Below are 23,373 nucleotides of genomic sequence, written 5' to 3'. Positions count from 1 at the left end.
TTTTGTCATGTTTGGGGACAGAGGACTGATCTGCACCGTATCCAAACAGCGCCCACGCCTCATTGCACTGAAAAGTCAATTTCAATGAAGAGGTGGCAAAATTGTGTAGGGCGTTCTAGAAGGTTTGGATATGTGGGCAGGACCACAGACATTGATATAGGTCTGCATCATGGGAGTGACATTTGGGGCAGTCAGCGGTACCCATAAGGTAACAGCGCTTAGGGGAGAAGTAAGCCCTGTGTAGAATTTTGTATGACATCTCCTGATAGGAACTAGTCGGGATAAGCTTGAGGTTGGAGAGGAATGTGTCTAAAATGGTTTCAGGATCTAGTGTCGTGGTCTGCAGTTACCATTTGTGTAGTCCCTGAATGTCCGAGTCAGGGTCAAGTTCGGGGCGTATGCGTGCATATAGTGTAGATATAGAGTGTGTGCAGGTGCGAATGACAGAATCAAGGGGATTAGTTTTATCTTGAGGCCTCAGTTTGGGGAGTATGGTTTGCAAGTAGTGCTTTGCTTGGAGGTATGCAAATTTATGATGTAGCAACAGGTAATATAGTGATATGGCTTCATCGAAGGTTAACTGAGTATATAAGGTGTTTAGTAGATGACGTAAAGATAGAATGCCATAAGAGCTCCAGGTGGTGAAAGGAGAGGTGGTTTCGCCATTCTGGAACTCTAAATTGCCTACTAGTGGTAGGGATAGGGAACAGTAGGTGTAGTGATTTCCTGGTACGTCTCCATGCGTTAATCGTGGAAGATAAGAGGAGGTTGTCGTATTGGGCCGACTTTAAGTGAGATGGTTTAGCGCGTAGGATATAGCTGAGGGAAAGGGGGTGGGAGAGCTGGGAGTCTAAAGAGACATCTCTAAAAATTTTAGTTTGAGTTGGCAATCCAATCCACAGCAAAGCTAAGGATACATGCCAAATTGTAGAATTTAATGTTAGGTAGGTTAACCCCACCTCTCTAGGTAGTTTGCATTAGCTTTTAAAGACTAATTCTAGTTTTTTTTTAATTCCAAATAAATTTGGAGACCAAAGCATTGAGAGATGATAGGTCAGATTTGGTGAGTAAAACTGGGGTCATTTGCAGAACATATAATAGTATAGGGAAACTAGCCATTTTAAAAAGATTACAGTGGCCTATAAAATTGAGAGGTAAATTTTGCCATAGTGTAAGTTCCGTTTAAATTTTTTGAATAACGAGTAATATTATGTGTATATAGGTTATGTGGGTGAGGGGGAAGGATAATATCTAGGTAAGTAATGTAGGGAGTGGCCCACTTAAAGGCAAAGGGAGAGGACCACCCATTCCGCAGTCTTCACTACCCTCTGCAGTTTTTGTTTGTCGTTCTCGCTTGCGCCACCGTACCAGATTGTGATCGAGGAACATAAGACAGACTCCACGATGGCGGTGTAGAATACGCACAGCAGCTCCTGTGGGATGTTGAATTTCCTGAGTTGCCTCAGGAAGAACAGGCGCTGTTGGGCCTTTTTGATGTTTGTGGTTATGTTTAATCCCCATCTTAGGTCACTGGACATGGTTGTCCCTAGGAATTTGAAGGAATCAACCCGCGACACCACTGCGTTGGCTATTGTTAGCCCCGCTAACAATAGCCAACGCAGTGGTGTCGCGGGTTGATTCCTTCAAATTCCTAGGGACAACCATGTCCAGTGACCTAAGATGGGGATTAAACATAACCACAAACATCAAAAAGGCCCAACAGCGCCTGTTCTTCCTGAGGCAACTCAGGAAATTCAACATCCCACAGGAGCTGCTGTGCGTATTCTACACCGCCATCGTGGAGTCTGTCTTATGTTCCTCAATCACAATCTGGTACGGTGGCGCAAGCGAGAACGACAAACAAAAACTGCAGAGGGTAGTGAAGACTGCGGAAAGGATCATAGGGACCGAACTCCCCCCGATAAGGGATCTGTTCTCATCCAGGGTAAGGAAACATGCTGAGAAGATCGCAAACGACAAGCTGCATCCTGGTCACAACCTGTTCAACATCCTACCATCCAGAAGACGGTTCAGGTCCATCCCCGTCAAAACGTCCAGATCCGCAAGAAGCTTCTTTCCGTTAGCCGTCCATCACCTGAACAATCCAATCAAAGCGAATGCAATCCCAATATCAACAGCCAAACAACGTGTCCCTACTTGGCGACCTGACCACCATAGTCGTAGCTAGAAATTAAATGCTTGTAATGTCTTTATGTAATATATGTAATGTCTCCCCCCCCCCTTTTCATCCCTGCTTGATGCTGCACTGTAATCCACAAAAAATTCCTAGTGTGCGCAAGCACACATGGCCAATAAAGTTTATTCTATTCTATTCTATTACGTGCCTGACCAAAAATGGCGAGGGCTTCAGATTTGTGAAAATTGATAGAAAATCCAGCAAAAGATGAGAAGCTATAAATCGTGTCAATAAGGTAGGGGACCGAGTATTTGGGGTTAGATAAGAAGGATATCATCCACAAACGCCACCACTCGTAGCTCCCTGGTGCCTATGACTATGCCCTGGATATGAGGTGATGAAGCGTTGTAACAAAGGAGTGGTTCGAGTGCCAGATTAAAAAGTAGGGGAGAGAGGGGGCAACCCTGGCGGGTTCCTCTTTCAAGAGAGAAAGTGAGTGAGGTAACATTGTTAACCATTACCTGAGCTTTAGGGTCCGTGTATATGGACGTAATAAGAGCCCAAAAGGATTCACCAAATTGTTGACTGACCAATACCCTATGAAGATGTGGCCAAGCGATTTAGTTAAAGGCCTTTTCGGCATCTAAGTTAAGGAGGACACTATCATGTGTTTGATGGAGACGTGTATGGGTTATTGCGGCAATAGCTGCGCGGATGCCCACCACTGATTGTCTTCCTTTAACAAAGCCCATCTGGGCAGGTGAAATTAAGTGTGGTAGACACTTCTGTAGACGATTGGCCATTAATTTAAAATGTTAAAATCCTGATTTAGGAGGGAGATAGGGCGGTAAGAACCGACCAGGGAGGGGTCTTTTCCAGGCTTCGGGAGAACTATCATTTTGGCTTCGTTAAAGTTAGGTGGTAGGGTCTTGATCCCTGACTATTCTATTGTGTTGCATTATTATAACTATTATGCCCGATGCACTTTTTTTTTTCTGATTTCTCATGATCTCGCCCTTATCACCCTCTTAATACTTGGCAATCCATTGTTCCTCACAGAAGAAAACGCTTGACCGCAAGAGACAACCAATCCGTTAACACAGAGATTTATTGTGGGAGGCACATTGCCAATATATTTTATATAAGTTTAGTTTTAAATTATTGATCATTATTCATTATGCAAAAGTGTGCCTCCCACAAATAATCTCTGTGTTAACGGATTGGTTGCCTCTTGCGGTCAACCGTTTTCTTTTGTGAGAATTTTTTTCTACAATCCTTTGTTCCCCCATGTATGAAACATTTGGGCACCTAACAACTAATTTATGATTTATTTACTCCGAACGTTGCCTTGCACCCTGCGGTAAGCAGTCCATGTAACCGCAGGCTTGATGTGTGGCTAGTGTAACGTGTCCTACCTTCATTCTCCCGACTATATTGGGAGTGTGATACACTGTGTAAGCTAGAACACGTCTTTCTGACACTCTACCAGGGAACCACATTAAGGTGAAGAAGTGACATCGCTCTGTGCAGTAACCGTGTTCCGCCTGTTCCCTGCAGGTTTCTTGCCTCTGCCGGCAGCACAATGTGGTCTTGTATTTCTTGTACCAGATCATTAACTATGCATAAGACACAGGTCTACCCTGAGAAATATAACATGGCAATGATAAAAAAAAAAAAAAGGTACAGAACAAGGACATTGGATAAAGGCCTTTATTCTGGTTGACTCGCTTGTACGCGAATTTGCACTGAGCAAGTGTGCTTGCCTAGTATGCATGCGTACCATCCGCAATGCGCATGTGCAGGTTTGGCCAACCGTACACGAATGTGACCTTGCGAATGGAAATACGCTTATGCGCAAACACTAGCAAAGTAGGCGTATTGTGGGCGTATGGATGGGCGCAGCCTCAAAAGTGGGCAAAACTGGGTGGAACCTGGGGCGTATACAAGGGTGGTGACTACAAGTGCTGGGTGGTGGCCTGTGCGAGCGCTCTGACTGTTCAAGCTCAAAATCATTTGCTCTCAATAAAGGAAGTCTCAGGCCTTGCAGGGCAACCGCTTCACGGACCAACATTCGCAACACCAATCAATACGCATAATAGCTAAGGTAAGCACACTATTCATGCTATATGTTTTGTACAAAAAAAACCCTTCTACAAAATACAAAGCCACGCTACCACTTGATCACTCTATAGTCTTGTTATCTAGTGATTTTGGGGGAAATTTACTAACATGTGTATTCTACTTCACATGTGATGTTGCTATTGGGCAATCAATCAGATCCTCTCTACTATTCTCTAGGATAGTAGAGAGGATCTGATTGGTTGCCCCTAGCAACATCACATGTGAAGTAGAATACACATCTTAGTAAATTTCCCCCTTTGTCTTTACGCTGTGTACTAAGGCCCTTATTCTGGTTCACTCGCAAAGGCAAATTCTTTCTCAAATGGACAAAACCATGTGCACTGCAGGTGGGGCAGATGTAACATGTGCAGAGAGAATTAGATTTGGGTGGGGTTTTACTTTAAAGTTAAATCTATATTGCAGTGAAAAAATAAAGCAGTCAGTATTTTCTCTGCACAGAAACAAAATAACTCACCCACATCTAATTCTCTCTGCACATGTTACAACTGCCCCCCCCCCCCCCCCCCCTCCTGCAGTGCACATGGCTGTTCTGTGGGTGGACTTGCGCTCACTGCGAGCATACGGAAAACGCACATTTCACCGATCCGATCATCAGAAACAGCTTTATTATTTTTTAAAGTATTCCTGGTTTTGTTCTTATTAAATGGAAAGACACATGTAATCCACTGTAGCACTCGCTCAGAACTTAGTACACTTTTTTTTTTTTAAGTGATGAGTCCCCGGGACTCATAATTATAAACTTGGTATGGTCACTATTTATTTACAGGTTCTTATGTAGCGCAGCATATTCTGTTGCGCTTTACAAATGGAAACAACAGTGATTAAACAAACTGGGTAGATACAACCCGACATGGAGGTAGGAGGGGCCTGCTCGCAAACTTACAATCTATAGGACTAGACAAACAACATGCAAAAACCACATGGCAGCACTGTTATTTTGAAAACTGGTTATTACACTGCTGGTTGCATTCATGGTCCATCCAGTATCTGGGAATTGTCAGTGTGTACTGATATCCCATTGGATGAAAACAAACCATCTGTGTTTGAACATCATCTCTCTTATGGGGCCTACACACGGGGTGATTTTAGGGCATTTTCTCACGAGATCACTTAGAAAATGCCACTATATGGGGCCATAGGGATAGTGATGCGCAGCGATTAATATCCAGCATTAATCTCTTAATCACCGGGCTGAGGTCGTGGATTCTTTATGAAGCGATGGGGGAAATTTACTAAAGGAAATTTGTAAAAAATAGGTGTATTTGTATACAGAAATACACTTATTTTTGACATTTACTATCCCGAAAATACGGCAATTTGTATTTGTATTGATAGCACATCAATACAACTACGAATTGCCGTATTTTCGGGATAGTAAATGTCAAAAATAAATATATTTCTGGATACAAATACACCTATTTTTTTACAAATTTCCTTTAGTAAATTTCCCCCGATATCTCCAGGCAGTCCATGGTAAATAGAAAAAGTAGTCTAGAGGTTGCCATTTCTAAAGAGGAGGCTGAAGTGTGTATCCACTGCTGTAGGATGGCTTTCCTACCAACTGCTGAGAGACCCTATATCATTTTTAAATAACACTATTTAAGCCTAAATAAATACTGTTTATGGTAACAGGTGCTCTGTAATATGTTTAAATGGCATCTTTAGTGTATGTGTGGAAGTACGGGCCCCACATACGGCTAGGCTGGTCATTGTCAGACAGCTATGGCAGACTATCGTCTGTGATCTGATAAAGACATGTGTCCCTCTCTGAGAAGAGACTCTGCGTTGCTCGATGGATCAGATTTATTCCGTGGCCTGTGACTAAACTGACCTCCCCGGTGAATTATAACTGAGCACAATGGTTCCTTTCCAGGCTTTCGCAGCATTGCTAGACAGATGGAGAATGTTTGAGCAGTGAACAGACACAATCTGTAATTTCACGGAGACTGCAAAAATGATTTCTTGCAGATTTGTCTCCAGTTCATGGTATGGGGCTGTGCTGCTTGTGCTGAGTTACTGGTGAGGAGATCATCACCGATGGTGGCCGGGCGAGCGCAATGACTGAGCAAAGCAAAGTCAAGGAGTATTCAGTTCTAGAGAATTCAAGGAACAGGGTAAATAAAGCGTGTGTACTAGCATGGGTTACATAATACACTCGTTAGCGTCACATTATGATCCGTCCCCTGCATTTTGGAGCCTCACACACAGAGAGCTGTCAGACCAATTATCCATTATCTCCAGTCATATCATCAGTGTGACTTTCCAGCTTTATACTACACACAGAGAAAATATAATTGGATGCAATGGGTTACATCATAATGCAGCTACTTCCCCCATCGCTGGGGTACTGCTGCCTCATCTAGAATATTCTTTAGGCAGCAGCACATATAGAGATTCGGATCTATGCATGTTGAGTCAATGCTAATTGGACAAATAAAGACTGGACCAAACAGAAGGCGTTACACTGAGCAGGGCAAGGCTGGCAGTGAGAAGCTCGCTGCAATGTGCTGCTCTCCTAAGCCCTGCGGTTCTCCTGTTTGAGGGCAGGATAGCCAAACACTGTACATAGATTTAGAATATAGAGACTGATTCAGACCTGTTCTCTATGCTGCAAATCCCCTCGCTAGCATGTGAGGGGGATGTGTACACCAAGACATCCTCTCGCATGCGGCTAAAAAATGTATTCATTCAGGGTGGAGGAAGTCATGTGACATCAGCCACCCGCCACAAACAGCGTGTGCAGGGGAACAGCAAGCATTTTTTATGGGAACTCCCCCCAAAAAATGCTGGGCATACCACCTGCTTCCGCCCCCTGCTCGCCCCCTTCTCGAGCGAACGGCTCGGTGAGTGTGAAACTCACCAAAGCCAAATGCCCCTATGGTTTGCGCATATTTGCAGTATGCGCAAACCCCGAATACTGGGGCCGGGGACTAATTCAGCCCGTAATGTATGGGTCTGAGTACAGACTTGAGCAATCGCTGGACTGTTCTTAAGGTTACCGACCTGTTCATGATCACATGACGAGTGTGTACACACCTTATATCATGTTTTTTTTGTGTTTTTTTTAAAGAAAACTGATCATATCTGAAGATTGGGTTTTATGGGCTTCTAAATATTCATCAGATGTGATGGTATAATATCACTGCCCAGCTATGCCCAATCCTTGCCCCAAACAGCTGCAACCTGTCAATCATGCTGCAGGCTCAGTGGGCACTGCATGCAACACAGGACCCATTCTGCACATGCGAAGCACAGGTCCTCCTCGGAGATGTAAGAAAACCGTCCTGTTTGCTTACATGTCCAAATAAGGCCTCGAGTCCCAATAAGTTCTGACAGATGAGAATCGCAGATTGGAAGGATATTGTAAAGGTGTGTACTCACAAATTGGCACGTCAGTCAGGATTTCCAACAGTGTAATCAGAAGAAGAATGGCATCTGAAATATAACTGTGTAAGTGCGTGCCAGCTTTAGATGATTATATGGGGAACTAGCAAGTCTCTTACATTTCTCACCCTCGTGCATCTATATTAATATAATATGACTGGTATATGTTAAACAATCTCTGCTGTTTATAGAAACAGTCAGCACTTTAAGTGCTTATATTTCCTAAGCTCATTAAATACAGAACTATACCCCAAGCTGTCTACAAACGTCCCTGTTCTAGGTCCTATCTGTTCTTGTTGCTAATGATGATCACTTGTTGGGGAGTTACAGTCGCTCTGCCCCTTCTTTATGAAGCATAGACCTCATGCATTCTCTGCATATTTCTCATGACCTCAGGCTTTAAACCACTCTGTGATAATGCCATGAATAAGATGTGATGTCATTCCGTGTGTGATCCAATCAGAAGTAGAGCAATAGCAGATTGGCTAATGTTGGCTTCTGAATATGGAAGGTCAGCGTCCCCTAGGACCAAATGTCAGGCTAGGACTCCATCCGACGGCTGTAACACCACCGAGCTAAAGCATTCCATTCTATATATAGGATCATTTCCTTTTACATAGTCAGGGAATCTAACACTGACAAAATGCCGGGCACTTCCGATCGGGTTTATGGACGAAATTCTAAAGGGCAATGCTAACACTAGCTGTGCCTTTACAGTTGTAGGTTGTCTTGAGTTTATATTCTTAAGTAGGACAAAAAGGAGGGAATTCAAATGAACGTGATGCTGAATAGTCCACGGATTTAGAGCCTGGAGCTATTCAATTAGCCATGCTGTAACGCTGTAACTAGAGGATTTCTCCTCGCACCCTCCTGAGGTGGAAGCAGAAATCCAACTAAACTGTTGCCAAGGTGCTAATGGCAGTCTTACATTATACACCAACAGCATCATGCCATTAACGTGAGTAAACCACGGGCATTCGGTGCTGTAAACTGCATCCAGGGCCACCAATAGAGGGGTGCTGTGGGTACAGCTCTCCCGGGCACCAGCCACTCGAAGGGCCCTGGCAGCTCATTTTGCCCACCACAACCCCTCGACTGCCTCTGCTGCACTGCGCTCAGTGCGCTGAACGAAGCAGGTTCCGAAGCGCAGGCTTATTCAGCCCAGGACACCGGCAGCCAATTAAAATGCTGCACTGGCTTTTGAGCCAATCAGAGCTCTGGTATGTGAGCTCTGATTGGCTCACCAGCTGCATTTTAATTGTCCACCAGCATCCTGAGTTGAAGAAGCAGATGGGGGAGCAGGAGCTGGTTTACGGTAAATAAGTGAGGAGAGGGGGGGGGGTAGTCCCAGGCCTCAAAATGGCCTAAAAATTCCTGATGGCAGCCCTGGTGCATCTCCTGACTTACATGGCGGGCGCAATGTGGATGTGCATCCTCAACTTTCTCTTAGCTCTTGGTAATGCCCCAGCTCCTCTGTCCACCATGAACAGACACCACTAAGGTACAGAAGCCTTCCAACTCCCCCCCCCCCCCCCCCCCCCAGTGTGCTGTCCCACACTGTGGTCCACGGGTGGGACAGCAGGACTTTCACCAAGAAAATCTGTCAGTTGGGAGGTATGCTTTTGCTTTAATAGTACGCAAAACCGTACCCAGTGTAAAAAATAAAATCGAATCTTATTAAATAATGTTATATGTTTTCCCAACAGACAGGGCAATACACAGGCACGGTGTAGTGGTTTTGCAGAGCCCTTGAGCTGTGAATGAATATTAAATGAAGCAACAACAGACAACCATAAATACACAGCACAGTGTAACAGTGTCTGACACACAGCTAACCTTGTGTCCTAATTCATTTACAGATAATCCTCACCAAATCTTAATCTTAGCAGCTTGTCTACCTGCGAACAATTAAATAAAGAAATCACATTACCCTAATGCAGTTCAAAACAACCCGCGTCTAACTATCTCATTGTTAAACAAGGCACTCACATTTCTATCTATAGCTCCGCAATCATTTTAATGTTCTTGTTCCCCTCAAATCCGAGGTTTCATTTTTAGATCCAGTCACATATTATGGCTTTTTCACAAGTCTTCATCATTGCAGACCTCAGCGCCTACAGATGCAGCCATCTTTGTTTAAGTAACCGAAAACTCTAATGATCTGAGATCTTCAGAAAATGTTAAGGTGCTCCTGTCCACACAATTATTTCCTACTCAGAAGTACATACAACTCATACATGGATATATGATACAATATGAGGGCGAGCAGGGGCAAACACAGGATTTGCAAGGGGGGGTTTCCAGAGAGGGGTGGAGAGTGAGGTAAATCTGTATATACCTGGTCCATTAAACAAGTGTAAATAGATACAAAAATTCTATAAATAATATCTGGGTAAGGTATGACTGGCTGGCCATCTTGATCTCGATGGTCAGTATACCGACATCGCAATCCCGGCCGCCAGTACACCGACAGAGGGGTAATCACAAAAAAGCTCCTTGCGGGCTCTATGGCTCACTGCGATCCCCACAGGTTATATTCACAGGTTATATTCTGCCTCTATGTGGGTCAGTGTGACAGACACTAGAGGTGCAGAGGTGCAGAAGTACCTCTAGTGTTTATTCTCTGTAGCGGCAGATATCTTTGGAGGGACACAGGGTCTCTGTAATGCTGTCAGAGACTCTGCGCCTCTGCTCCCATGCCCCCCCCCCCCCCAGCTCTTTAGCATTTAAAAAAAAAAAAGAATTATCGTGTTATATTGCTGCAACATTGATGTGATAATAACGCATTATTCTGCCCAGCGCACACACACATACACACATATACATACACTGTGGGGGTTATTCTGGTTGATTCGCTGCCTTGCGAGTCCATCAAACCCCGCCCGGCGAATGTCTGGCTGACCGCCCTCCCTCACAGCGTGTGTTCTCACGCACAGGCTGCAAAAGGATGTTTAACATAAACATCTATTCGCATGCTGCGGGTGAACACCCACATCAGCTGTGACCTGGGCGAGGTGGGGGGGGGGCCCGGTGGGGGGGGGGGGGGATATGTTCGCAGAGATCCGACCAGGGGACGCAGAGAGGCAGGGGGCAGTGAACACGGCGAGGGGACCAGAGAGCCGGGTATGGGAAGCCAGGTGGCAGGCGCACATAGAAAAAAAAAAACCATACAAATGAATGGGCAGCCAGAGTTTGGCTGAGAGAGCTCTCAGCCAATCACTAGCTGCCCATTCATTTTTTTTTTTTTTTCTATGTGCGCCTGCCACCTGGCTTCCCATACCCGGCTCTCTGGTCCCCTCGCCGTGTTCACTGCCCCCTGCCTCTCTGCATCCCATGCCCGCCTCCAGGCTGCACATAAGATTTACCAAATCTTATGTGCAGCCTGTCCGACCTCCCGACTCCGACCCGATGTGCAGGGGACGAGATGTCTGCACATGCGATTTGGGCCAATTCAATTGCTATGCAATCTTTATTAACTCACCTGATATTTAAATACAATTCATGCTATCTACATTCAATCTGTACCATATAGTCATTGCTGCACTGTCTATTTGGCTTTTCGGTTTCAGCTGAACAGGAGTGCGCATTGGCATCGAATAGGGATAGAAAGCTTAAAAACATGTTCTATCTCCATTCAATGTCTGTGCATTCCCCATTTGATTTTGACTATATAGTCAAAATCGAATGTCAAACTGTACCGTGTGTACCCAGCATTAGCCTACATGTACCATGAATATCTTTGAGTACCAAGTGAAATTGTCAAAATAGGTGTGAAAATTGGCAAGCAAACATTTTTATTCATCATTATATAAGAAATATAATCTTTTTTTATTTGAATTTATATAACAAATGTGAGCGACACTGGCATTTTTAGCAGATATTTCGAACATCTCTCACAGAGATGTTGGCACTGAAAGGGTTAAGGAGCCCAAGGGATCCAAGGACATGCGCCACAGCAGATACATTGCCCACAGCAACCAATAAGCTACTACATTCTATTATGTAGACAGTACTAGATTAAAGCTAGGGGGTGTGGTATAGGGTACCGACAGTTGGGATCCCGACAGTCATTAGCCTGACGTCGGGATCCCGACTGCCCAGACTCAAACAGCATGGTGAGCGCAACAAAGCCCCTTGCGCACACACTGCGCTCGCCACTCTGCGGGCACGGTGGCTTGCTACGCTCGCCACCTATTCTATTCTACCTCTATGGGGGTCGTGGACCCCCACGAGGGATAATAGCGGGTGGCCGTCAGGCACCCGTCTGTCGGAGTTTTGACAGTCGGGATCCCAATGTCGGGTAAATGACTGTCAATATCCCGACTGTCGGGACCGCATCCGGCACACAAAGCTAGATAAAAGATGACTTCTTGTTATGGACTTTCAAACTTGTCTACTTTTAGGTTCTTTAGAAGGCTTGATATATCTACCCCAGAGAGCGGTGTGGAGTACGTACCGCTGCACCCACGGGTGAGTGTCCTGCTGTGTATTTGCTACATTGTACAATGATTGCACGATCACTGTTTAAATGTAAGTTGCCAAGTAAATTCATACAGTAGTTTAATGAAATCCTGTGTCCCTGTATAACAGACTGTGCTGTCCAGGGATTGACCGCGAGGCGGATTATAGTAATAATAAAGACTGTGACATGTATAAATCTGGTGGGATTTATACATCCACCATTACCCAGATTAAACCTGAATTAAAACTGATACTGGAGCAATCTATTGTTTGTATCATACAATAACCAGTCAGAACTATAACAGAGTCAGATTATATTATACATATTCTTTCATTGAGTTTCAGCCAGGTCACAGTGTATACACAATGAACAGGCCTGCCGCACCATTACTTGAGTTGGGTGCCGGACGGTTTTTATGGGGCCCATGTATTATTGGACCACATATGCAATGTGATCTGGATGGCATTTACCGCCCAGGATCGCATTGCAATATACAATCCTTTCGGCTGAATGTATCAACCTGCAGACGCAGAGACAGACATCCCTGCGCTCTGCTTTGCAGGGTGCAGGGGGCCTGTGCATGTTTGTTTAGCACTGACCCTGGCCAACCCCGCTGCCTGGACTGCCCGATTGACAGTGCAGTCTGTAGCCCAAAATCTACAATAGGCTACTGCCATATCAAAATGGCAGTAGCCTGGGGACCCACTGCGATGCTGCCCAATGTTCATACAACGGTCAGCTTTGCATCCCCCATAGTAACCTACGGGGGATGCGGCCATGTGCCGGGCGGGAGGGAGCACAGCAGGAATCTCCTATCCTGCTGTCCCTCCTACATACATTCAGGTGACACTTAATATTTGTGACCAATATTATATGATAAATGGGCCCCTATGTCCTTAGCCCGAATTGGGTGCAGGCGCTGACGTCATGTAATGCTGGGAGTTCCCCTGCTGCTGCCCCTGCACACCCCCGGCCCACCCATCCTGGAGCGTTTGCACCTAGGGTTTGCGCATACACAGACCCTGAATATCGTGAAAGGGGCCGAACCATATTGATTTTCATTTCTATCGCACTGGCAGAGTAGGTCCCGGGTTTACGCACAGACTGCAAACAGTGGAAAAATCATTTGATGGTAAGTGCGTTGCAAATGTATTTGTAGCTGAGTGACGAGCTGCAATATTTTCGCAAGCCATTCGCAGCAGCGGACGGCAGCTATTTGATCACAGAACGCAGCAGCAGCTTAAGCAATGCAAATGCAGGAGGAGGTGAATGTGCGATCGCATCGGATTGCTATGTGATCGCAGTTTAGAGGAACATTGCGGCCATGGGGTCATGGTGCCCCTCTGCCACTGCAGCCTGAGTAACTCTACGCCTCTAGGCGTGCAGTCAGAGGCCGTCTTGTGTGGCCAAGGAAACTCGCAGCACAGTCCTTGGCCCAGACACTCACAGCAGATGGAAGCGGCACACCCCCAGCCCTCCCTGCCAATCAAGAAGAGGCATTCACTGTTCTGCGCTGTGATCACAGGACACATGCGATCCAAAATCCATTGGAAAATGTGTGCTTACGGGGTAAAACCGTATTTCCCGTATGTACTAAGAGGGTTTTTCAGACCTGATGGCTGGGCTACTAATCTGTAGAGCCCCGCGATCAGGTGATCATCACCCTGCCAGGGTGGAATTCTGCTTTGTGCAATCCTGTGATTGCAGCCCTGTGATTACCTGCAAATCCATTCGCCACCACTCACCATCCAATGATTCCTGTGTGTGCAGTCTGCGCGTAGCCCAAGACGTAGTCGGCCAGTGAGATAGAAACAGGCAGATCGGGGCTGGAGCTGACGTCACACACCCACCCTGAAACTGCTTGGGCGCATCTGCGCCTTCCCTGACACTTCCAATAAACAACCGGGTGACACCTACAAATGCCGCCTTCCTGTCAATCATCTTTGTACTTATCGCAAGATGGCCTGGCACATGCAATAGTCGCCCAGCCTGTGAATTTGTGTGATCAGGTCTGACTAACCCCCCTATGCCCTTTGTGAGGTAGGTATAAAAGCACTGGCATTGGCGTATCTATATTGGGTGCAGGGTTTGTGGTGCGCATGGGTCTCTGGGTCCAAAGGGCCCTGCACCAATCTAAAAATACTTACCTCTATGGATTACGCATACTTGTCTACCCTCGGGAATGGCCGGGAGGCTCACAAAAATGGTGGGCAAGTCTCCTACATGCTCCCCAAAGCCCCCGCACCCCTCCAGAGCTGCTGTAACCAATTCAGGAATTTGCGGGTCCACAGGAGGGGGTGGGACTAAAATGACATGAATTGTGTAACATTTTAGCCCCTCCCCATAGACCAGTGTATTGCGTCGGATTGGGGGCTGGGCTATGCAACATCAGCCTTCTCCCACCCCATCCTGTGCAGCACTGGGTCCTCCCATCGGGCCCTCCCGTCTCTTACACCACCCCTGAGCACTAGACACTGTATATTTTAGGATACAGACATATTTCTGCATAAGCTGGTTTGCCCCCTTTGCACTAGTGGTAGTTATGTCCCTGATAAGTCCTGTTACAGGACAAACCAGACACAGACCAGGCCGCTTGGCACTCCGGCTGACGGCTGAAGAACAATCGCATTAATGGACAGCTTCCGTTCTCATTTTATATGGAGCAACTTGCATATTTTCTCAACATCAAGAATGGCTCATTGATATGCAAATACATTCCAATCTCCGAAGAAGAACCTGACAAGTTCCAGGGCAGAATAATCCTCACATCAGAATAGGTTTGTATAAGGATAAAGCGGAAGATGAAAAGAAGGGAAAGCTGTCACATTCTTTACATTAAAAACTTCACGGTGGAATATTGTCAGTTTGTATTTCGTTCCACAACCACCATGTAGCAGGTTAGGTATGCTAATTCAATTGCGCTACTACTGTATATGGCTCAAAATCCATTATCGTTTAAAAGGACTGCTAATATGTCATTGGTTGCAATAGGTAACAGGTCAATTATAACCCTATATCTAGATAAACCATCATATATCTGTCATCATTATGCAAGAAAAGCGAATTCTGAATAAATGCAAATAGCAAAATCAATAACAGAAACAAAGAAATCTACATTAGGCATAGCCAATGCCGTGATGCTTACAGATCCAGCACGTCGATCAGCCTAAGTGCCGTGTCACCCCGTGTGTATGAGGCTAAACACACAGGGGGCGAACCAGCTGTCTTGCTGAGCGACATGCTTAAGCACAATCGCTCAGTACACATCGCTGTACACATCGCGGTACACACACTCAGCATCCAGCGATGCTTTGTACTGAGCGATCGTGCTGAACGGGTCTTTGCCTTCTTTTTATAGGCAAAGCCCCATGATCTAGCAGGAGAGCAGGCTTCCCCTCCGGGTGATAGAGACACGCGGGACCGCACATCGCCATCGCTGCAGGGCACACACGTAACGACCAGTGCTCCATTTCTAAGTGATCTAGTCAGATCACTTAGAAATGGGGCTGAATTGGCCCCTTGTGTATGCCCCTCATGTCCCCCACTAGTACCTAAACTAGAACCTAAACCTAAACCTCCCCCTACCAAGGCCTGACCCTAAAGCGCCCCAGGATACTTATGTTTCCTAGGGCGGTTTCCATCTGAAATGACTCCATCCTATGTTTGTCTGTCTTTCTCTCTCTCAATGGAAGGCGGAAACGTTGAAAGACAAGATACCGGAGGGTTAAATTGATTGAAATTTAAACTACTTGAATAAGAAATGTAATCAAACATGAATTTCAAAGAGAATAATCACATATGCTGGACTGGTTGGTATATTCCCCCCCACCCCCATTTGAACAGTCTCGCACATTCCCAGCAGTCTCTATAGATTAGAATATAAAAACACAATATGAATAATACATTTAAAAAAAACGCATTAAAGAAACTGGAGCATTGATGTAAACTTTGGACGCTACACAAAATAAGGGTTAAAAAAAAGCAAAGAAAAAATGGACTGAAGAAACTGCGCTGGTGAGTTACTAAAGAAATGAAAGCGCAATCCGATTTAGCCCAACTTGTAGAACCTGAATGAGACATGGTAGAGTCCGGCATAAAAACAAACACAAAGGTGTAATTACATGAGAGCACACCATGGGGATATGGAATTGGTTCTATGATCACAGAAATGGCAATAAGTTATAAGGCTGGTTACATATAACCCCCAAGTCCAAATTCTAATCCGAAAGGTGTGTGCCTGTGCCACGAAATAAGGAATATATGCTTATCTGACCCATTATTATGCTGCTTCCTTTGATCCCCCATTCTCACCAGAAAATACAGGGACTTACCCGTAAATACAGTCCCGGGATCATTCAAGGACATTCCCAGGTTGGCTCCTTTCACACCAGCCTACAACCTGCAGTTTTTGGAGTTAGGGGGGGAAGAGACACCCCCACCTGCCTGCCAGCTCCATGTCACTCCAGCACTTCAGCACTGCCTCCAGACCCTGACCCCCCACCAGCCAGACAACCTCATGTCTCAGCTCCTTTTCCAGCAGTCACCCAGCAGCTTCCCCCAGCGGTGGGCTGAGGCTAGAGGCGGGTACACAGCAGCTCTGTCCCCAGCTGTCAACCAACGGCTTCCCACAGCGGCAGGATGAGGTGGGATGGGGGGTCACACAGCAGCTCCGTCCCCAGCAGTCACCCAGCAGCTTCCCCCAGCGATGGACTGAGGTGGGGTCACACAGCAGCTCTGTCCCCAGCAGTCCCCCAATGGCTTCTCCCAGGGGCAGGCTGAGGCAGGAGGGGGGGGGGGGTTACACAGCAGCTCCATTTTCAGCAGTCACCCGGCGGCTTCCCCCAGTGGTGGGCTGAGGTCGGGGGGGGGGGGGGGGGGGAAGAGGTCACACAGCAGCTCTGTCCCCAGCAGTCCCCCAATGCCTTCTCCCAGGGGCAGGCTGAGGCAGATGAGGGGGGGGGGGGGTCACACGGCAGCTCCATCCCCAGCAGTCACCCGGCGGCTTCCCCCAGTGGTGGATACCGTACAGAGCGCTCTTTCAGCAGCACGACCAGGGACAGGCAAGCCGGGAAGCCGATTTAGTACCTTTCACACCGGCCTGTATCCCAGGAAGATCCCGGGACTAACCCTAGTAGATATTAGGGTTGAAATGTCAGGGCATGGCTCCCGGGATTTTGGTCCACACCAGCATTACACACGGGTTGTTCCCAGGGCCAACACGGGAAAAAAGGCCGGTGTGAATGGCTCAAAAAGATTATAATCAGGACTCATGCTTCTATGATGTGAAGGTGGGGGTGAATGCCTCTCCGATGATCACAGAGGGGCACATTTTACTCGATTTCGAGCAGCGTGGTTGACTCGTATATTTAAAGAAGCTACAAAAGCCAAGGGTTGCTTTTGGAGATTGTATTGCTGTACAAAATGTCTATATTTTTCTTTAAAGCTTTAATTAAACAGAATTTGCCAAAAGCCAAATCTCCCATCATTCCTTGGTAAAGACAGATGGCACATGACAGTATGTTAAGCCACATACACACTAGATGACTAGGTGCACTGTCTGTCATCATAGTTAACTATAGGTCAACGTTGCTGCCAGTCAAACAATATTGAGTGTACACACTGAACGATATTGGTAAACGGTATCGTTCAGTAACGTCATTGGAACCCGCCAAAAATAGCCACAGTTGACCTGCATTTTCAGAGGGGGGTCATTAACAATTCCTTGTTAACGTTTAATGTGTATCACTTATTGCCTGTATTGCACGGTGGGCTGGGAGTGATCCAGCCCCTGCTCTAACATGTTTATCACACATGAGTAAGATTGACATAATAGCAATCTCTGCATGGTGATTATCAGAGACGACGAAAAAAATCTGAAGAGAACATTCAGCTATGAAAACAGATTTGGTAACACATTCACAGAAGTTATGTTAAACCTTGCAACAGTATAACTTGTTAAACATTTTTGCCGTATGATTAAATCACACAAATAATCAGAGTGGATTAACAAGAAAACATTTCCAGTTACTCAACATTTCGCCACAATAAACCAATAATGAAAATGTTTTACCATCAATGTATTTACTGTATATTTCATCACAATAACCCCATACCTCAATCGCAACAGCGCCTTTATGCATATTTTCACATATAGCGCAAAAAACTCTGCAAACATTTGCATTGCTTGTGGCCCTTAATCAGGCCATTTTATAAAGATGACATTCACCTTAATATGCTGATATAGTATATATGTTTGTTTTCTATCTCAGCTATACACAAGTGATTGGGTTATTTATACACACAATCCTACTGACACCAGGCATGCCACAATAGTTGACTAGATTGGCCGAGCGATTCCATGCACGCGAGACCAAGATCCGTTTTGTTTCTTTTATGCTGAATACTACAACTACACAGCAGCAGCTACAGATAACAGGAGCATCAAATTATTCCTGCTTCTCATTACGCAAATATCCACTTGAGACAACAAAGAGCATAACCTTGTTTATCTAGCTGCAATACATCCCCTGCAAATCTAATTCACAACTGTCCATCCGCCCGGCACGTCATTCAGCAAGTTACACACGCAGAGGAAGCATTTTATAGGCCTGTGCTAGGAAATCTGCAACTTCTTCAATCACATAAAAAATTCCAGCTTCTTTCAGAATGGAGTCTCTCGGTGTAGCAATACATTGTGATGTAGGGCTGTCACACTGATCCAACTCAGCAGGTTATATAGACGTGAAATAACGTAGGTCTTACCAGGTTGTGGTTTGTGGAATTAGAATCATCTTCTGGGAATGGAATGTAAACAGCTAAGGCCACGCAATTGGCAAAAATCGCCACTAGTATAAATATGTCAAATGGTCTGAAAGTACGGTTAAGGATACAAAAACAGAAAATAAATATAAAAACACCATGAAATACATACAAGAGGTTTGTTATGAGCACTCTGCAGCAAAGCGGCCTCCCCATGGGGAGATTTGCCGAGCGTTCTGAGCGATGCTAGATTGCTCAGAACGCTCAGCAAGATTGCTCAGCACACAGCGATGTGTCAGCGATGAGTGCTGAGCGATCTATAAGGGCCAGGGTTCTCCGGTGAGAACCCTGGCCCTGCCCAGCAATTTATCCAGCATGATAGATATTAATCATTGGGCGATAGTGACGCGCGGGGCCGCACATCGCTATCGAATTTGCATCTTTGTGAGTCAACCAGATCCCGCCTTGTGAATGGTGGTACGCCGGCCCACCATTCGCAAAGCACGTACGTTCGCACTGGCTGTGAATGTATGTTTTACATAAAACAGCCTGAGGGGGAACACCCACTTCATGTGAGGGTCGGCAACCATCGAATGATGTGGAATGTACACACATATCTAAGGTTGCTCAGAGCAACCTTACACCTGCATGCACATTCTGAGGGAAGTGGGGTGATGATGCGGTGATGTCAGCTGTCCGCCACCAGCACTTGCGCCATCGGCCCATTAGCAGGAGAATGCCCAGCGTTTTCATGGGAACTCCCATAAAATGCTGGGCGTTCCCATATGCTAAAGAGGCCACCCGCCTCCCCACCCCGCAAGGATGCAAGAACAGTTCGTTCTCCGTGGCCGCACGCACCCAGCGCATTCTGTGTTTAGCCTCAGGAAACATCCCCAAGACATCTGACTATGGAATGCAAATATTCCAAAATACAGAAATAAAGTAATCCAAAATACTTCTGGTTCCAAGCATTTTGGATATGGGAGACTCATCCCCTGCTAAATTTACATACAGTAATCACCTGTATTATATAAAAGGAAGTAAACCAATCTCTGTTAATATTTTGATGGTAGTAGGGGGTTAGCTGGGTTACATTACATAGCCTTCAATGCTGAAGTGGCATGTGAGCGAAGCAACCAATATAACCCCCACAATGTAGTGAGCAGAGATGCTTTGGAATGTCCTTATGAGCTCTGTTTACTCTGTATACTATGAGCTCCTCCCCTTTCTTCTTCCCTCTGCCCTCACATGCTAAGCTGAGACTCTGTGTAACTGGCAGCCATATTTAGAGATTTTGAAAAGGAGACTAGAATTTACAGTACAGCTAAAATAAAAAAAGCACACAGCTAGGACCAGTAAAGGATACTTCCATTCTACTATACTGATACAGGCTCTCCGGATTGGGTTATTCAGAGATAAACAGAAAAGGGCACGGGCTGGTCTGTTGTTTGTGGAGCTCCCCCCTTGTTTCTTGCTCTTCGCATACTGTTGCCTTTTTTTTTGGGACAGGGATCCAACCGGCAGGGGCTCAGTGGCACTCATATTCTGGGCTGCTTTGGCCTGTCTGGCAGCATCGATCGCAGCTTGCCAAGATAGGACGGTCTGCTTGGATGGTGCTGCACTCCTGCACTGGAGACCGGGCCCGTCGACAGCAAGCGACGGTCGTTTACCACTTGCATAGTTCGCCCCTGTTAACAACAAGAGAACATGTCATTTCCATTAAACAGGCAGGTGAGTGCAAACTCAATTGTACGCATCTTCATTATTCTAGTCACAAAGAATATTTACAACAGAGAAGCTAGAGACAGTAGCATTCAGCCCATCAATTCTCCAGGAGCCAGTGGCATCTCTGAGGGATGAGACACAGAGAGCCAAGATGAAGGTTAATACTCATTACTTATAGCGATTGATTTTGTGCCTTATACCGCTGCAATGTCACCAGAGGATTGCTATTCTTATGAATACATATTTTCTAACTTGAATCAGATACAGTCTCTCTGTAAAGAGCATGTAGATCAGGGGGATGGGTAGATCAGGGGTACAGCCTAATCTGTCACAATGTAACAGTTGGAATTTAGTGATTAGAACTGCAGCATACAAAGTATTCCTCTATCTGTATGTGACAGGTGCTCGGCAGCGTTATATATTAATGGCAGACCTCTGGTTTCCTTATCATGTTTACATTCATAGCCTGCTGCTTATTCAATATACTGTACATCTGTTATAGACGCTTGTTCAGAGCAGCTTCTATTTATTTGCTTCAACATAATATTTTTACATTACAATTTCTGTATTATCATTTTTTTTTTTTTATACATAGCATACACATTAACTAGATCAATTCTGTAATAGACCTTATTTATTTAGTAACAGTGTTTTATATTTACAGATATGGGCCCTTATTCTGGTTGACCCATTAGGGTGCAAATTTGCACCTGTGCCAATCAACCAGAACCCGCCCTGCGAATGGTGGTACGCCCGCCCCCTCTACACACGCCGGGTTTGTTCGCCCGGCATGTGAATGGATTTTTTACATAAACATCCATTCGCATGCCAGTGGGAACCTCCCCCATCTTTCGATGGTCGACGACCATCGAATGATGGTGAAGGCGCACGCATATGTAAGGGGGGTCCAGACCACTCATCCATATGCGTGTAGAATTGCAGGGAATAGGGCGGGCAGCTGACATCCGGTTATGTCAGCTGTTCGCCCCCCGCACGTGCGTCACGGATGCATTAGCATGTGTATGCCCAGCGTTTTCATGGGAACGTATATGCTAATAGCCCAGGCAGGCACCCCACGCCCCTCTCCAACACCCGCTCGAATGGCAAGGGGCATGCACTCGGCGAAGAGATTTCGCACCGAGTTCGCATGCTCCCAGCGTATACACATGTGCAGAAATGCTGCTGTGCATGCGCAGAACATCGGATCCAGTGCGAATTCGCGCCTAACCGAGTCAACCTGAATAGGGCCATAAGCACCGCAGGACATCCAATATAGCTTGAACTTGATGGACTGGTGTATTATTATTTTTTTCAACCTTATCAACTAGATCAGTGGTTCCCAAAATTTTTGAAACCACAGCACCCTAAAGCAGTGGTTCCCAACCCTGGTCCTCAAGTACCCCCAACAGTGCATGATTTCCAGGTCTCCACACAGACTCACAGGTGACATAATTAGCTCCACCTGTGATCTTATAAAATGTGTAATGAGTGCAGCTGCTGGGTGACCTGGAAAACGTGCACTGTTGGGGGTACTTGAGGACCAGGGTTGGGAAGCACTGCCCTAAAGTATCAGAAATTTTTATGTGGCACACCTAAGCCAATATTAAGCTAAGTAAATTAAAGTATATGTCATCCTTATGGACAGTTATGTGGAGAGGGACAGAATTCACTTCTGTTTGTTCACATGTTTTATTATTTGAAGCCACAAGCACTGGTTTTGCCTATTATATCGGCCATAATTAAACATCTGAATTGGTCCTAGATGACCAACCAAGGGCACCCCTGCAAGTGCTCTGAGGCGCCCCAGCCAGGGTGCCATGGCATACAGTTTGGGAACCACTGAACTAGGTTATTATATAGAGCAAACATTCTGCAGCACATTTACAAAGAATATTTGGTCATTCACATCAGTCCCTGCCCCAGATGTTCCACATGTACGCACATTCTAGGGACACTTTTTATGGGGGATATCCAATTACCTGCAGTAAATTGTCCTGGGTAATTGTCTTGTTGGTTGCTATCCAATTAACCCTGATAAACCGGCAGGGGTAGCTCCTTATCGGGAATTTTGTGTCACCTGACTTAGGCGCAGGTTTTGTGTCACCTTCCTTAGGCAGGTGACACAAAATCCCTGAAAGCAGCCCCATTTCCTTCAGTCAGCAAAAACACACAGACTTCACTAAATTTGTGTGCATTTGTGTCAGGTGATCTAATTGGATAGACTGTAGGGAAATTATTGATAAAGCATGAAAAATCCAGAAAAACAGATTTTGCCGCACTCAGTGTTTTATCATTGGATACCCCACTTTGGGGCCAATTCATACCCGTTCACCCGGGTGAATTCAGGCATGTTTTCAATGGTGAGGGGGTCTGCACGTGTGCGAATATGCGCATGTGCAACCCCCTGTGCAAACGCCTTCATTGAGTTACACACTCGCTGAGCTGATCGCACGGGCAGGGGAGGGAAGTGGGTGGGCAGAGGATGGCAGCAGGGGAACACCCAGCATTTTATGGGCGTCCTGACTTGTGGCCAGAGTGAAAAATCATTCGATGGTGAGCCTGTTACGATGGCTTTTGGACATTTGGTACTTGTGTAGTTTTACGGCGGCAGTTACGTAGTTACTGTCAGAATCAGTGTAGTGTTCCCGCGGCCAGTGTAGGCAGCATAGTCAGCGTCCCTGTCAGTATCAGCATAGTGTTCCTGCGGCCAGCATAGTCAGCATCCCTGTCAGTATCAGCGTAGCGTTCCTGCCCATTCGTGGCA

General features: G+C 45.9%; 1 protein-coding gene across 17 annotated transcripts in view; it reads right to left on the bottom strand.

Annotated features, from left to right (window-relative positions):
* The window catches only part of CACNA1D (calcium voltage-gated channel subunit alpha1 D), a 326,871-nt gene that overhangs the window by 262,054 nt on the left and 41,444 nt on the right, over positions 1-23,373 (bottom strand). For all 17 annotated transcript variants that reach the window (XR_014454326.1, XM_083156204.1, XM_083156201.1 and 14 more), the window contains exons 2-3: positions 20,251-20,572; positions 18,888-18,993 (exon numbers count right to left, since the gene is read on the bottom strand). Coding sequence is in view for 16 of the 17 variants with exons in the window: in XM_083156204.1 (XP_083012330.1) it covers positions 18,888-18,993; positions 20,251-20,572 (428 nt within the window). In the remaining variant the exon portion in view is untranslated. The remainder of the gene's footprint in view (positions 1-18,887; positions 18,994-20,250; positions 20,573-23,373) is intronic.

Source organism: Crinia signifera, chromosome 8 (genome assembly GCF_055691185.1).
Source record: "Crinia signifera chromosome 8, ASM5569118v1, whole genome shotgun sequence".
In the NCBI taxonomy this organism is placed as follows: Eukaryota; Metazoa; Chordata; class Amphibia; order Anura; family Myobatrachidae; genus Crinia; species Crinia signifera.
This window is presented reverse-complemented; position numbering and strand designations above follow the sequence as displayed.